Genomic DNA, 15,226 nt, shown 5'->3' with positions numbered 1-15,226 from the left:
AATATAAGCTAATATAAAACTACATATCTCCAGTCCGTTTCTTGAACATGAGCTTGATATCGACTGGAGTCATAGTAACTTCCTGTCGCCATTGTAGTAGTCGCTCTTTACGGGCTTCCCATGGGATATTCATCAAGTCGTTTGTACACCGTAAGTCCCAATCTTGCGCAAGTGTGGCGATAATGCGTGCTGCTTCGGCTGTTGCGAACCCGCGCCCTAGACACGCTCGTGGACCACTTGCAAAAGGCATAAATGCGTGCTTTGGCCAATCCGGAATGAGGAACCGCGTCGGATCAAAGTCTGCTGCACTAGCACCCCAGTAGTGAGCTGATTATACAGCCATGTGTCAATTTCTGGTGAGCCATTTAAATGAGTTCCTTCAGACTCACGATTCATATGGAGAGCATAAACATCTGGGACCACGAGGTCACCTATTGATAGGGGGACATCAAACGATTCATTGAATTCATAGTCTGTTGACTTGGAGGTGCCACGCTTGGTCCCAGGTAAAATCGTGTCCTCGCCAACTATACGGGGAAATACCGATACCGGTGGAAAATGGCGAAGGGCTTCGTGAAAAACTGCCTGAGTGTAGGCCTTGATTACACACATATATCAGCCGAGTGAGCAAACGAGGGTAGTGGTTGGTAAAATAAAATTACCAAACGGGGAAAATCATCCTTGTATACTGAGCGTTTCCTCTTTGTGGGGTCGGTGTGTGCACCTGGCCAAATATCGTCGGCTTCCTTGCGCACCCGAGCATGAATATCGGGATAGAGTGCAAATATCGCGGTAATGAATGCGACTGTATGCGATGTGCTGTCTGTCTCTGACATGAGCGTCGAATCCAAGTCAAGTCAATTAATTCTCACCATGTCCAGCGAGCAAGAGAATCTATGCCGCGGATGTCAAAGTTTGCTGGGGCCAGAGAAAAACAGTCGCTATTACTTACGTATATATCTGCCAGGACTTCACGGTCGGAAAGTCTCTGTTCATCATTCGCCGTTTCGTTGGCTTGTATCAACCCCCGAAGTATATCCCCTTGCTCAGCTCCCCTTTTATGAGAACCATCCAATGCATCAGTGCTTGTAGCTTTGATTATTTCAGCAAAATTCCGCTCCATCTCCTCAAAAGCCAACTTCGTTTTCGCAAAAGACTGAAACGGAAGACGATATGCCCAGCTAGGAAGCAACGCACGCAAAACTGTCAAGGGAACCGCCTCAACAACTGAAGTTGATAGAGGGAGTCGATTCGATTCAGTTTGCTTTGGGTTGTTCCATGGAAAGTGTTCTCCAAACCCAACAGATGAGATTATATTCAGTGTAACCTAGTATGTAATTAGCACAGCAAGCTCATTATCAAGTTTCATTGTATGTACCTTGCTCAGAGAGGCGACTGTATCAACCTCGACTTCAGGCTCTTCGGAGTTCTGAATCGTGTCAAACCACTCGTCAAGCGTGCGCCCCGACTCATCCCATACCAATCCGTACGCTTTCTGTACCAGAGAATTAGCCTTTGTGGCAATCGTGTATTGACGGGATTAATGGGGATATGAACCTCACTGAATGACGCCCTGACAGCTCGTCGGTGCTTTTTCCAAAGCGCTCCCTCGCTAGCGACAACGTTTGGTCCCAGAAATAATAGTAGTTCATACTGGGGTATCAAATTTAATTGATGCATTTATTAACGCCTTTATCATGTGGCTTACTCCTTTCATATCTTTCCGAAACCGTGTCTCGTGCAAGTCCAGAATCTGGCGACAAGCTTCGGCATTAGAAAACCAGATGGCAGGTTTGAGTGTCTCCAGAGGAATGGTAGCCAGCACCGTTGAGCCTGCATCGGCGTATGGACGGAAGCCTGCATGTGGGTCTCCTAGTTTCTGCTTTGGGTAGTCCGGAAACATCAAGCGCAGGTTCTTTGAGACGTCAAACAACCGCCAGTTCCAAGATGAAGCAACTCTATTATTGAATAGATGTATATGTGATTTATCCGCGAATGTCTTATCTTTAAGTACTTACCCACAAGCAGCCACTGCTTTTCTCCAAAGAGACCAGAACCTTATACCATAGTATGAGACCAATACTGCCCCCAGTGAAATGAAGTATGGAGATGTTACTGATGCAGTAGTTAACTTCAAATGTTTCATTGGGAAGATTGAAAAGCTTAGATAGGGTCCAAGTAGTAGCGCAATGGTTCACAAGGGCTAGCTTTTGTTTCCACGAGGGCAGGGGTATTTAAGTCAGCACAGTGTATGCTTGAGTAATAGCTAACCGGGACCGAACCGCCACACCCTGATTGACGAAGAGTGGAGCGGCTGGGATACTGAAGTCGAGTCACAGAGGGGTAACACGGGACCCGATGCAACTCCTATAAGAAGTAATGGATTTGTCGCCACGTTGTAATATGCATCGATCACCAACCCCGATAGGAAGTTGAGGCTAGTCAGTTAATATTCAGTGACCCCCAGTTAAAGCATTTTCCGTCATGACTCCCATTACATCCACAGCGTTGATCTTGAGTAAAGTACATGCAGTACTTCTGATTCATGATAAGCCCCAAAAGTGGGGATTTTCTGTACCTTTTGAGTTGTGATTAATTGACAGGACACAAAGTTAGTATAGTAAACATGACGCAGAAGTGATGATAATATGGGCAAATGGAAAGCAGTCCTACAAAATAGGTGAAGTAGACGAAGATACTACAGAATATGCCCCTCTCCCTCAATCGAGTTCTCAGACCTATTTGAGCGCTTTGAAACCATTTATGCCGTTTTATATCCGAGTAGGGTCATGTGATTGTGAGGTGCCTCTGCACTGCCTTGTCTCGAAGGTCGAGACAAAGGATTAATTTATTGGCAGTGTACCCCAGAGTACCGCCGGCAGGGGCGAAGTAAATCGAATGAGTTTGATAAACATCAGTCTAAAAAGAAGGTATCTACCTCCACGACCAATTCGAAACCAGTCGTACTTCCTATAAATAAAAGGTGTATCTCCGATGAGGCTCGGACAGCTCATCCTTTGAGGCTTGGTGACCAAGTGCACTCTAAGTGCAGCTACGTAAAAATGAAAGTGAATTGATTGCGAGAATCTTTGTACAAAGCGCAATTGGAAGATATGCAAGAGGATGAATAGCAATTGGCACGTGGATAGGTACACTGAGGTTTTATAATTGATCAGGTGGTTTGCAATAACCGGCCGGCGCTAGCGTTTATTCAGAAGTTCCCTGTTCTGTTGGTGATCTATTTGTATGGATTTGCGCCCGGCCTAGTGAGTGTGCGGACAGCAACGACTGGCTCCCTGCTCCCTCCCTTCCGCCTTCCCGCCCTTCCCCCACCCTCCGCCGCCGCGTAGCTGTATCTTGTTTTCCGTATTAATATACTCATCGTCCAACACATTCGTATCCCCATTCCTCTCGTAAGTTTTTGCTTCTTTTATTTGGACCAATGGCTAACATCGTCTAGCCTCTGTAACGACAAACATGATCAGTGTCTTAGCTGGTATAAGATATGCGTTTTTTGGTAATTCCCTCTCTGAATATATGCATACCTAAGCTTACAAAAACAACATAGCGCTGTACATTATTTGTTCTGGTGTACTCGTCACTGCCGCTTCATGGCATCTTGGGCTTGCTAAATCAATCGGGGCCCCCAGTTAGTATCCCTTGATATATGGGGGCTTATACTTATGTCATATTCTAGATCAGCTTGATGCGTACCTTATCTTCTTGGGGGCTTTCGGACTCCTTTTCGTCCTCGCAGTGTAAGCCACTTGCTGGCGCCTGTTAAGCCGTACTAATATCGTACCATTTGTACTTTTACGTCTCTTAGAGCTTTCATCGATACTCTCCGCAAATACGCCGTGACATCTACCGTGTGGTTCGAGCTCTTATGGGTCGGATTGTTCTGGGTTTTCTATCTCGGTATATCTCTTGATTTCCCGTTCGATCACTTTAATTGACGTCTTTTCATAAGCTGGTGCCTCAGCAGCCACAGCCATCGGCCCACCAGCGTTTTGCGAAGTTTCGGTTCCCGCTAACGCCCTGGGCTGGCGGGACGCATGTACTGCTATTCGGGTGATCCTGGCTTTCACATGGATCGGTACAACCCTCTGTTCGTAAATCTATTCAAGTTCTCTTGGGTGTAGCCTAATAGGCGCATGCTTTCAGTCCTCATCCACCTTTTCACTCTCCTGGTTCTCAGTGTCCTACACGCCCCTCAGGCACCAGGGGTCTGGCATTCAGGCGTACGCGATTTTCCATGGCTTGATTTCGTATCTCGCCCTTCATTCCGCAATTCAGTAAGTGCAAATGGTGGTGTACGTATGGGAAGCGAACCGAGCAGCCCCGCCAAGTATCACTACGAGCGTCGTATGGCGCAACCAAACGCCGCACCTGTGTCTGTACAGCCTGCCGCACCTATCCATGCAGCAATGACGAATCGTGCTGTGTATCCTTCGCACACCCCCGAGCATTATCCGACGCATCCTTATGCAGCAGCAGCGGTTTCTCGCCCAGCTCCCGTGCATGACGTTGAGGCATCGCAGCCATATCAATACCGACCTGAACGTGATCACCAAGCAAAGACGCAGAGCCAGGCAATCGTAGAGCAGTTCCGTGCTGGCCAAGGGTCGACTCACCGGAAGCCCGTGCCTCAACAAGTGCAATCGACGATTGTCCGAGCGCTTCCTCAGCTGCCATCAGGCAACGAAGTGGTATCACCGCGGCCACGTAGGGCGAATTCTGGGCTTACCGAGGAGCAAGTTATGGGCGCCTCTCAAGCTTCTTCCAGCCCTCAGTCGTATCAGCAAAACCAGCCTCAGTCGTTGTACCCAATGCAGGTGCAGTCTGTCATGGAGTATGCTACTTCAGCGGTATCCTATCCGAGCGAGCCACAGCCCCTCGGTAACTGGCCCCGCCATAATCCACCTGCAGATCCTCGACGAGAGCGCAACGCTGCGCCTCCCCCGTTCCAGCGCGTTCCTACCATCATCCCAAGTTCAGGACCCATGAATGCTGCTAGTGCACGGGAGCGTGTCGCTAGGCGTACGGACAGCGCCGATTCAGGAAGTAGTAGCGAAGGAAGTCTGGATAGCGATGGCGTCCCCCGGAGAAAAGATGGGCGACCCAAGCACCGCCCACCTCCTTTGGATTTCTCGAAGCTAAACGCCGGTCGACGATAGTCAAGCACTTTTACCACTTACCACTGTATGATTGTGTTGCATGTATTTCCCCTTGCTCGTTGTCTCTTCTCGGTGTAGATCATGGAGCTGGCTGTGGACCTGGATTGGGTTGAGGTTGGCGATGTGTGTACACAATTATTCAATGTGTCTTCCCACTCATGGACCATGAACCGAGCCCGCCACGAACACTGATAGCCAACTTGGTGTATCATGACGTTGTTCGTTAATTTGTTATGGGTATTTTGTGTGAATTTAAATTATTTATTTTGGGTTGATGCTCATTTGAGGTCCACACAGGATCGAGTGAAATATGTTTTACATTTTCTGCCTAGCGCCAAAATACATGAATCCCTATATGGGGAGCTACGTAGTTCATTATCGCAACACCAGAAGAATCCAACACCGCGCTTGAATAACCTTTGTTTGAGTATGCACAAACATAGGTCATTTCCTTGCGAACGTGATCTACACCAGCATGCGTCAGAGTCAATCCACCATGGTTAGTCTGTAAGCCTACCTTGATCTTGTTCTCCCCGTCCAATTTGTAGTTGTGAAGCGCCTCCTTGGCCACCGTCGAGGTTGCTTCGTCGACAAATTCCACGAACGCAATGTCCTTCTTGGTAGGGATCATACGAACTTCGGACAAACCAGGGTACTGCCCAAAGAGTGCAAGCAGCTGTTCTTGGCGCACGTCTGTTGGGAGGTTTTGCAAGAAGAGAATCTTGTTGGGCGGTAAGTACTCGTCCGGCATTTGTACAACTGGCCGACGAGGAGCTGTTGCTGCTGCTGCCGAGTTGGTGGCTATTTTGCGAGGGAGTGCAATTTTTAGTGATGAGCAGGGGTGATAGGATTTCCGCGAAAGGAATAGGTCAATTCAACCAAACACCTTGTGACATAAAAAGTCCACGCACCGTCTGCCGCGGCCGCTCGCTTTGCCTTGCGTTTCCTCTGGTGGGGATTGTCCCATCGTTTACGACCTGAGGACACATACCATGTTACCCTTCATATTTCTAGCATAAAACACAACTCGACGCGCGTACGTTTCGCCGCTACCCGTGTACTGTGATGTTGATCAAAGTGCTCTGGGTCTAGTTCTTTGACCACTGCATCTGATCGAGATTTTGCGAATGATATTTGCTATCATAGGGGTGGGGGATGTAAGAACTAACGACCCGGCGTCGAGGAAAACATGGGCTAGTGGGGGGCAGGGGACTCACCATGGGTTTCGCGTATAATGGGAAATTCTTGACCTCTTTTAGCGCCTTTGCTGCGACCTCTTTCGATTCGAATGATACAAACGCTTGGCCTCGCATTCGTAGATTCCCGTGCGCAACAACGTCTAGTATTTTGCCGTACCCCTTGAAAAGTGACCGTAACGTCGATTTCATCTCTACAATACACACCGTTAACGACCAAAAGTTACTCAGGTGAATGCACTTACGTTCAATCTTGACTTTCTCGTTGAGATTCTGGATATATAATGTCTCAGACGCATCGACTGGTAACCCTGTTTCTGGAACAATTGCAGGCGGCGCCGGTGCTGGCGCTTGGGCCACTACTCCGTCTATCTCCATCGGATTTGGCGGCCCACTAGGAGGAACAAATGTCTGCCCTGGTATTACGGGAGGTTGTGCGATTTCAGCCATGGTACAAGTCGATTGTCACAGGTGGTGGAGGCGTTAACTGAGTCTAATTGATCACATGGAAGCACACATAATGTAATCAGGGCGCCTAATTCTCTCATGGACCTCCCAACCATTGCCCAAGTGCCAGAACTCCCAGACGAAACAAGGAATTTATTAACAAAAGGTGCGGTAATATGAACTAAACTTATAGTACGTACTGAATTGTGAATCAACAGCGAATCTTAAAAATTACATCGATGTTGTAACACTCTCCGCATCCGATCTTGCCACTAAACTCCGCGTGCCACTCGAAAAGGCTCAGGCGGTACTCCAACAAATTCACTCGGCGTTTACACCCGAAACTCATGTAATAAGGCTGAAAGATGCTGGAGGAGATCCTAGACATGACTTACTGGGTTCTACATTCACTACTGGTGACGATGCTATTGACAGCCTGCTCGGTGGAGGATTTACTATAGGACAAGTCCACGAAATAACTGGCGAAGCGTAAGTAAGTAGAGCTCTAGCGCAAGAGCAATATCAACTGAAAAGATTCCTAGTGCAAGTGGGAAATCTCAGCTGGCTCTTCAACTCTCCCTGACCGTACAACTTCCCGAATCCGAACACGGTCTGAATGGATCATCCTTGTACTTGACCACCCTGAACCGTCTCAGCACATCGCGTCTCCTCGAAATGATAAGCTCGCATCCTGTGCTCTCTGCTCATCAATCAACAGTGTCTTTAGACAATATTGCAACACAGCATGCACCCGATGTCGATAAACTCACTGTGCTTCTTACTACGCTCCTTCCTGTCCATGTAAAGACATGTCGAGATCGCGGCTGTCCCCTGAGATTACTCGTAATCGACTCTATGACCGCTTTGTTCCGCGATAAACAGGCGAACCAACCTCAGACGTTGTATGCTCGGTCGGAGTCGCTGAATGCTGTAGGAGCACTGTTGCACCAAATCGCATCGACGCACGAGTTGGCCGTGTAGTTTTGAATGATGTGACAGATGTGTTCGCCCCCACCCAACGGGAGGGAACGAAGACCCCGAGCTCATCTATAAAGAGCAGTCTCGTTGGTTTGCACGCGCCGGGGGAGTTGCTGGGGAAGAGAGGCACGAAGCAGCGCTGGGAATGGTGTGGTCGAATCATTTGAACAGTAGAATGATGTTGGCGCGAACTGGGCGACGGCGACATATTGAGGGTTCTCGGGTGCGAAAGCAGGGGGAAGGTGAGGATAGTGAGGCCGTGCTGATACGCAGGGCGTTCATACTATTCGGACGATCTGTGGAGGACGAAGTTCCCGCCCCATCCTTGGATTTTATTATTGGCACTCAAGGGATTATGAGCGTACAGTAGTATCCATGAACCCAACTGTATTTTTGTGCAATAACTCATCCGCACATAAGACAACGTTGCCTAAATTCCCAACACCACAAAGGCCCAATGCACATGAATAAATTAGACAGACCCGATACGTCCAAAAAAAATAACTAACAAGTTAGTACTTTCACAAGACCAAAACAGAATATGCGAAACCCAGTCTAATTCATGCGTCATGTATGTGTAAATGCCAATAATAATGCTGTCCGCGACGAGGGATTCGGGAGGAAATACAGTACACTTGGATACAGCAGGGAATATAAAGAAGAAATACGAGAACAAAGAAAAAAACGCAAGCACGAGGTGTGAGAATTAGTGTTCTTCATGGCGGACGAGAAAACTCGGCAAAGCTCGGTGTAGAAGTGCCAGTAGGACGAGGCCGAGCAGACTCGACAGACTTGGGTTCAACGTACTCGGAACTGGTCACTCGATGAACAAACGCGCGTACATCTGCAGACGAGTCCAGACTGAGCTTTTCGAGACAGTCTACGATCCACCGGGGCCGTTCTTTCCATGTATGCATATGGTTCTCTGCAGAACCAGTCGAATGTGAGCCTAGTGAATATCAGGGAGGCGTTTATTACGTACCACAAATGGCAGTCATCAGTCGACCAAGACCTATTCGTACATCGATGACAGAATGTTGAGCTAGCGGTACAATGCTGGGTCCGAAACGCGAATCCTTCAGAATAGAGTCTCCTTGTCCGCCTTGAACCAAAGCGCGGCAACTTGCGAGGAAACTGGTGTGGGATGTCAGTCAGTTAGCAAACCCGGTAGAGTAGATAACGACCCACTTGGTCTTGTGTCGGGACATTCCAGATGCCCCCAAAGCAAACAGATCATCCCGCGCAACCTTGAGCAGCGCATGGTTGCCTCGAAGAACTTGATATAGCACAGGCAACTACGCACGCCTACAGTCAGCACCAAATTCCACAAAAGCCTCAACACAACTCACAGCGTCAATAACAGCCTCTCGAATAGCTGCGACCCGATCTTCCAGCCCGCCCTTGAAAATTCGACAAAGAACTGCGCCCTCGTGGCTTAACATCGGAACAACAGCACTCAACTGCCTCGCAAACGTATCGCGCACTTTCCAGTCCGAGACATGCTTCTCCCATGCCTCTCCCAGTTTAGACGCAACCTCTGACCGACCGGGGCCATCGAGGGATTCGAGCAACAACGGGAGCGCGGTGAGGGCCTTGAGTTTGGCTTCCCGCTGGTCGGACGAGAGGCAGATCCACCACACGGGTATGACGTCTTTCCGCGCCGCCTCGGTCCCAACTATACGCGCAATCTCGCCCACGCTCGCGGCGAGTGTCGCTCGTACTTTGGGAGTGTGCCAGCTCTCTTCGGCGAGGTATGTGTATACCCCGAGAGCCGACTCCATCGCTTGGGCCCAAGCGTGAGCACAACGGCCGGGTAGTTGAACGCGCAGATAAGCGCGCGATCTGGGTCTGGGAAGCTCGGATCAGCTTCAAAGTATGAACTCGGCTCGGCTCCCCAGTGACTATAAGGTCTTTCTCTGCCGAGGGAGTCGCGCGCTCCGCTTCGGTCTTGGGCAAGGGGGCGCGGACCAGGTCTTTTTCGCCCTGAAGGAAAAAGTCGATGAGCTCATCTGGGGGTCCGGATTTATCTTCGTGGAAGGTGTGAATGACTTCGGCGAGCACTTGGAGCGAACCGGTTCGTACGACCTCGATGTCATCGTTACATAGTTTAAGCATGTATTTGATCGCTAGTTCACGTCGATGTTGTGGGTCAAGCCGTTTCAAGACCGATGGGATCGCATAGACGGATGACTGCCGCACGTGGGACTCTGTATCATTTACAAGTGATTCCAGAATGGGTAGCTAGTGTGTCCTTGGTTAGGATCCGGGGTGCGAGACTGAACGGTAAAGATACGCACCAAGCAAGACTCTACTGATTCTTGAGGTACGTCTTTGCAAGTGTCCCAAGAGCATACGACGTCTCGCTCCGTACCCAATATACAGGGTCTGACGAGATACGCAAGACCTCTTCGATGAAAAGCGTGTAGATTTCGTCATCCACGACACCTGTATCCAATCTGAGTAAGTACTTGCTAGCCAAAAAGGGAGATAAAGAGACGCACCGCTGGAAGCGACCGCAGCGACCAAGCTCATACTGGCCACCCGTCCAATAGCAGCCTCTTCAGCAGCCGCGCCATCATCAATATATGCGTCTTCCGTCCAACCTTCACCCCCCTGTCCTTCAGCGGTTCCATTCTCAGTCACCCCTGCGGACGCGCTGTTCGTTACGGTCCCGACTCCGACCCCGGGATCGCTCTCCCCTTCCTCGACTCCATTTACAACAATCTCATCCTCGCCACCACCATTGCCGACCACACCGTTCTCAAGACTGTGCTCGGCATCCACCCACTCGGCATCCACATACTCGTCCGGGTTGATCTCCGACACAAGGCTCACGCTCGAGCTGTGTCTTTCCAGACCCGGCCGAGTCACGCCCAGTCGACTGGTAGTCGCGATCGGACTCGACTCTCGCGTCACGTTTGAAGAACCAAAATACCCCGACTCGAACCCTTCTCCTCCGCGCGGCGTATGCCAAAGCATGTCGTCGTTATCGGTATCGGTGTCTGATCCAGGGAGGGAGAGAGAGATCTTGGAGCGGGGAAGGGCAAGGGACATGGACTCCGAGTGCGAGAGGTTGGAAGATTTGGACAACTCCCGGGGCTCGTCGTTCTCAGGTGGGGATACGGGTTCGGCTGGGGATGCGACTGAAGATCGAGAACTATCAGCCGGTGAGAGTTCTGGCAGATTCAGGGATGAGGACGAACTTGTGTTCCCTCCGATCCCAGGAGCAGATTTGGACGCAGGGGCCAAGGCGCGGGTATGATTGAACGTCGTTACACTCGCTGGCGCAGAACGGGGCAACTCGATCGAGGTGCCGCTAGATTCCAATGTCTGGTTAAACGACGAGACGGTTTCAGAACCAGACACTGAGGCTTCATCATCGGAATAGATCATCGGGTTGGCATAGGACTTGGATGTCTCAGGTGTGGGCGTGACCAATGGATCCAAGCATGAGTCATCATCGGTAGGTGGAACGAGTGTGGACAAGTCTTCGTGCTCATTGTTTTCCAAGGTGTATAATGCATCTTGAGCTGCTTGGTCCTCGACGACCTCGGCATTCAGATCCAACCGCCCAAGATCGATAATCACACCATATATCATCTCCAGCTGGATCATCCTCGCTTCCTCGATCCCTAGCCTGCCGCGGGACCATGGACCGACCGGACGCATGGTTTCGCAAAACTGGGTAGTTTGCTCTTGATCGAGGTCCTTGCCAGCAACGACCCATCGGGTGCGACCCAAGAGCTCAATGACCGTCCCGCGCGCGGTGGCCGATACCTCGGAGTTACTCGACAAAAGCAATGAAGCCAGCACTGCGGAGAAGGACTGAACAGACACGAGCGGAATCACATCGGGGTCGGGTTCCGCGTTTTCAGGCGCGGGTTCAGGCTCCTGGTCCGTTACCCTACAGGTCTATTTCCCGAATTAGTCCAGGTCAGGGGCAAATTAGACTTGCCGCACATACCGTGAAAAACCACCAGATGATGACCAAAAGCTCGCCGACAAACGCCTCCTTGACTCGTTCCTCCTCGTCGATGGCCAAACCACCGAGAAGGGGCAAGACGTATTCAACTGCCTCGGTAGGGGTGACTTCTTTGAGATAAGTGGGAAGCGCCCGGGACATGAATATGCTACAATGAATAATAATAAAAATCAGCACGGATAGGATGAGACAGGAACGCACCGGTGAAAAGAAGCCTTGCTTTGTGTATACAAATATATCCGCTCAAGCGCATTCAAATGATCGCCGCTTCGAGCTGGATCTCTTGGCCTAGGGAGCCAACCTCGGTACATATGCCCTCGTTCTCCGGGTCGGGGGCAAAGGGAGCTCGGGTGGTGTCACTGGGGGAATAGTGTTGGGTGCGGAACATGAAATGACATCATGAATACACATACCGAGCTAGACCGGGTGCGTCCTGGGGCGGGATCTCGAGGCGCAGATTGGGCGGGGTGCGTGGTGAGACGATGGGCTCTCTCTCGTGCCGCACCTCGAGGCTTGCGACCGGCTGAGGCTCGGATGGCGGGGGCGGGGAAGAGCGGGCAATATGCGGTGCAGGGGACGGGACATCGAGCAGCTCCTCCACGATCTCCGGTCCAGACGAGAACAAGAGCGAATGGTTGGGTTCTGGCAGCAATGAGTAACAAACACAAACAAGCAGCGCCCTTGGTACTTACGAGAATTCGAAGGTATCGGAGCCGAGAGAGATGACGTCGCTGCCGACGGCCTTGGGAAAGATGGAGTGGCCGAGGAGATAGAGGGGTGGAGTTGTCGTGGCAGTGGGCGTCGTCGCCATCTGGGCCGTGCTCGTCGCGTTGGGGGTCGTGCTCGTGCTGGTGGCAGTGCGGCTGGTGGTGTCTGGAGCGAGCGAGGCGGCGGACAGCGGCGATGGCCCAGGCTTGCTCTTTGGCTGGGAAAGCAGTCCGACTCCTCCGCTCAGCTGCCGTCCCATCGACGGACGAATACCCACAGGCCCATCTCCCGGTATCCCATCTCCATCGTTCATTGCCCTATATGATGGATCAGCCCCAAGCACAACGCGAACAAATCGAATATAATGGGTTTGCGGAGAGAGAGAAACACACAAAAAAAAGAGTAATATTAATCAAATCCAGCTCAGAATAGAAACCAGTATATGGTATACAGCCCAGGTGGTCGTCCGATTCAAACACGCGACGCACCCGACATCCAAAGACATAGACACAGGCAGTCGACGTCCGCAATTGACGCTCTACACGCCAGCCATCCAATCACGGTTAATTTAGGGTCCTCTGGGTCCAGCCCTTGTCAAATTCGCTTGCTTCACCCCGGTCCTCGCTAACCCATCTCCGACCCCCTTACACACACAAATTTCTGCTTATAGTATATGTGTTGTATGCAAAAACTATGTCAAACGAAATAGGCAACAAAAAACATATCTGTACCAGATCCAGTCTCAAACAAAAACAGGAAACACAAATACCGCATGGCACACTGCCAGCTGATTACGAGGGCCACGCGCGCAAACTCAGAGCTCTCTCTACACCATTTGCATTTACAACTCTGGCCCCATCGCCAGCTGCTCTTTACAGCGCTCCAAAAAAACAGTCTCCAGCTTACATCTCCAACGGTTCATGGGTCCTAGCCTCCAGCCTTTCTCCCGTTGCACGACGCGTGAATCCGCCCACTCCAGGTCCACGAGGCTGACGCACAACTCCCGATGGTGCGCCACCCGGGCTGTCCAACGACGGAACAGGGGGAATACCCACCCCGACACCGCCATACGACCGGTCCCCAGCAGAGGGGAGTGCAGATCCAAACACACCTCCAAACGCCGTTTGAACCGAGGGGCGTCGAGGAGAGGCCGCGGAGATAGTGGCGAACCCTTCCCGGATGTTCCCATTCGACGCGCGTGGTTGCAACCGGCTTGTGGGTGGAGTGTGCAGTGACTTCATGTCTGGCATCGATTTTTTCACGCGCAGGGACGGGGCAGCGGGCGAAGGAGCCAGGTACGAAGTTGCGGCACGCGACAGAGTTTGCGAAGCGTGGCGTTGGATAGGAGACTGTGCACATCGCAGATCAGTATCAGTATTCAGACCATGCAGGCGAGGAGCCAACTCACGCGAACCTCACGCTCGATCCTCGTTACAACCGCATATCGGTTCTCACCCTCGCCAACACTGTAGTGATACACCCCGAGTTTCTGGGCGACCAAGTGGACTACGCGACGTTGCTTGGGGGTCAAAGTCCTTGAGAACGCGAGTTCGTCGCGCATATGATCTTCCTTGAAGACCAAAATACGCGAGTAAATCTCCAAAGTCGAAGGATCGTTCATATCCAGCTCGTTCGACGCCGACTTGGTCGATTGCTGAGACGGAGTCGGGGTCGGCACATGCTGAGGCGGAGGTGGAGGCGGCGAGTGCATAGGCGGAAGCTGGTGGGCAAGTTGAGCTTGTCCGCTCGAATAAGAGCGACTAGGGGACAAGTATGCGTTCGAGCCAGGACCTTGCTGGGTGCCATAGTCGTCCCATTCGTTAGCAGAAGCAGAGGGAGGGTTCAAGAGCTGGGTGCGCTCCTTCTCCATCTGCATAGATCGCATACGGCGAATAGCCTTTTCGCGTTCAATGCGCTCCTTTTCACCAGCCTGGAGCACCTTTTTGTATTCGACGCGTAATTTGCGTCCCTGGACATCAAATCCATTGAGCGCGGCAACTACGGCGTCTGCATCTTGGGGCAAACGGAAATTGGCAAACGCAAGCCCTCGGAACTGACCCTGGGTGTCCAGGTGATAGTTGAACGCGTACGGTGTCGGGATCGAGAGCGAGGCCTGTGCAGTGTTAGGGTGGTCCGAGCATAACAGTAATAATAATCAACTTACAATGATGTCCAAGAGAGTCTCGCGCTTGACGGTAAAAGGGATATTCTTGATAACAATGGCCGTGGGGATGATCTCGTCATCAATCGGGCTGGCGATACCCCCCATCGACGCAGACATGGGCATTGACTGGGGTGGCTGCAGCGTATTATGTGGCGGCGATGTTCCTCCCGAGCTCAAATCACTCGTCTGCGGCGGCGAAAACGAGCGGTCATCGTGTGCAACGCTCTGCTCCAACCACGCCTGCCACATACCCAAAAATAAGCAAAAAAAAAATCTATTTTAAAGATAGACACCTACCGATGGGAGCCCGGCTCGACTGGGTTTGCCTTGTTTGAGCGGCGAAGTGGCGATCGTCGCGTTCTGTGCTAGCCCAGGCGCCAAGTTCTGGGTTGGCGACGTGCTCCCATAGTGGAATCCTCCGCTTGCTCCACGGCCCCCATCAAACGTGTTCGCGTGTTGCTCGAACCGGCCGGCGGGCGACGCATCGTGCAAGCGCAGCTGCGAGAGATCTGGCATTTGGTTCGCGTTCGACATCACTCCTCGAGTAGCTTAAAGGAAGAAAAAATTATTATGT

General features: G+C 51.3%; 6 protein-coding genes across 6 annotated transcripts; 2 read left to right on the top strand and 4 right to left on the bottom strand.

The window, feature by feature from the left end:
- Window positions 1-19: 19 nt before the first annotated feature.
- On the bottom strand, window positions 20-1,903 carry RhiXN_03204 (cytochrome P450 family protein; the record flags this gene model as incomplete). The annotated part of the gene is made up of 8 exons (XM_043323021.1): window positions 20-327; window positions 390-597; window positions 663-823; window positions 873-894; window positions 953-1,327; window positions 1,379-1,495; window positions 1,558-1,653; window positions 1,709-1,903. The coding sequence occupies 8 exons, from the start codon at window positions 1,901-1,903 to the stop codon at window positions 20-22; spliced, it is 1,482 nt and encodes a 493-aa protein (XP_043178517.1).
- A 1,574-nt stretch (window positions 1,904-3,477) lies between these two features.
- RhiXN_03203 (uncharacterized protein) lies at window positions 3,478-5,177 on the top strand (the record flags this gene model as incomplete). Its single annotated transcript, XM_043323020.1, has 6 exons — window positions 3,478-3,517; window positions 3,569-3,649; window positions 3,698-3,758; window positions 3,827-3,918; window positions 3,971-4,108; window positions 4,165-5,177. 6 exons carry the CDS (start codon window positions 3,478-3,480, stop codon window positions 5,175-5,177), a joined length of 1,425 nt encoding a protein of 474 aa, XP_043178516.1.
- Window positions 5,178-5,621: 444 nt separating this feature from the next.
- Window positions 5,622-6,823, bottom strand: RhiXN_03202 (RNA recognition motif protein; the record flags this gene model as incomplete). The annotated part of the gene is made up of 6 exons (XM_043323019.1): window positions 5,622-5,642; window positions 5,695-5,978; window positions 6,089-6,154; window positions 6,218-6,314; window positions 6,395-6,567; window positions 6,619-6,823. 6 exons carry the CDS (start codon window positions 6,821-6,823, stop codon window positions 5,622-5,624), a joined length of 846 nt encoding a protein of 281 aa, XP_043178515.1.
- A 96-nt stretch (window positions 6,824-6,919) lies between these two features.
- Window positions 6,920-8,168, top strand: RhiXN_03201 (DNA repair helicase RHP51; the record flags this gene model as incomplete). Its single annotated transcript, XM_043323018.1, has 4 exons — window positions 6,920-6,986; window positions 7,039-7,309; window positions 7,363-7,788; window positions 7,820-8,168. The coding sequence occupies 4 exons, from the start codon at window positions 6,920-6,922 to the stop codon at window positions 8,166-8,168; spliced, it is 1,113 nt and encodes a 370-aa protein (XP_043178514.1).
- A 346-nt stretch (window positions 8,169-8,514) lies between these two features.
- RhiXN_03200 (RRM/R3H domain-containing protein) lies at window positions 8,515-11,921 on the bottom strand (the record flags this gene model as incomplete). Its single annotated transcript, XM_043323017.1, has 8 exons — window positions 8,515-8,723; window positions 8,781-8,932; window positions 8,987-9,093; window positions 9,148-9,581; window positions 9,622-10,039; window positions 10,170-10,243; window positions 10,300-11,710; window positions 11,763-11,921. The coding sequence occupies 8 exons, from the start codon at window positions 11,919-11,921 to the stop codon at window positions 8,515-8,517; spliced, it is 2,964 nt and encodes a 987-aa protein (XP_043178513.1).
- A 112-nt stretch (window positions 11,922-12,033) lies between these two features.
- Window positions 12,034-15,186, bottom strand: RhiXN_03199 (RNA-binding protein PIN4; the record flags this gene model as incomplete). The annotated part of the gene is made up of 8 exons (XM_043323016.1): window positions 12,034-12,139; window positions 12,194-12,375; window positions 12,404-12,422; window positions 12,473-12,805; window positions 13,395-13,837; window positions 13,897-14,601; window positions 14,653-14,892; window positions 14,950-15,186. The coding sequence occupies 8 exons, from the start codon at window positions 15,184-15,186 to the stop codon at window positions 12,034-12,036; spliced, it is 2,265 nt and encodes a 754-aa protein (XP_043178512.1).
- Window positions 15,187-15,226: the final 40 nt, after the last annotated feature.

Source organism: Rhizoctonia solani, chromosome 3 (assembly GCF_016906535.1).
Source record: "Rhizoctonia solani chromosome 3, complete sequence".
Taxonomy (NCBI): domain Eukaryota; kingdom Fungi; phylum Basidiomycota; class Agaricomycetes; order Cantharellales; family Ceratobasidiaceae; genus Rhizoctonia; species Rhizoctonia solani.
The sequence above is the reverse complement of the archived record's forward strand: the minus strand, read 5'-3'. Positions and strand labels throughout refer to the sequence as shown.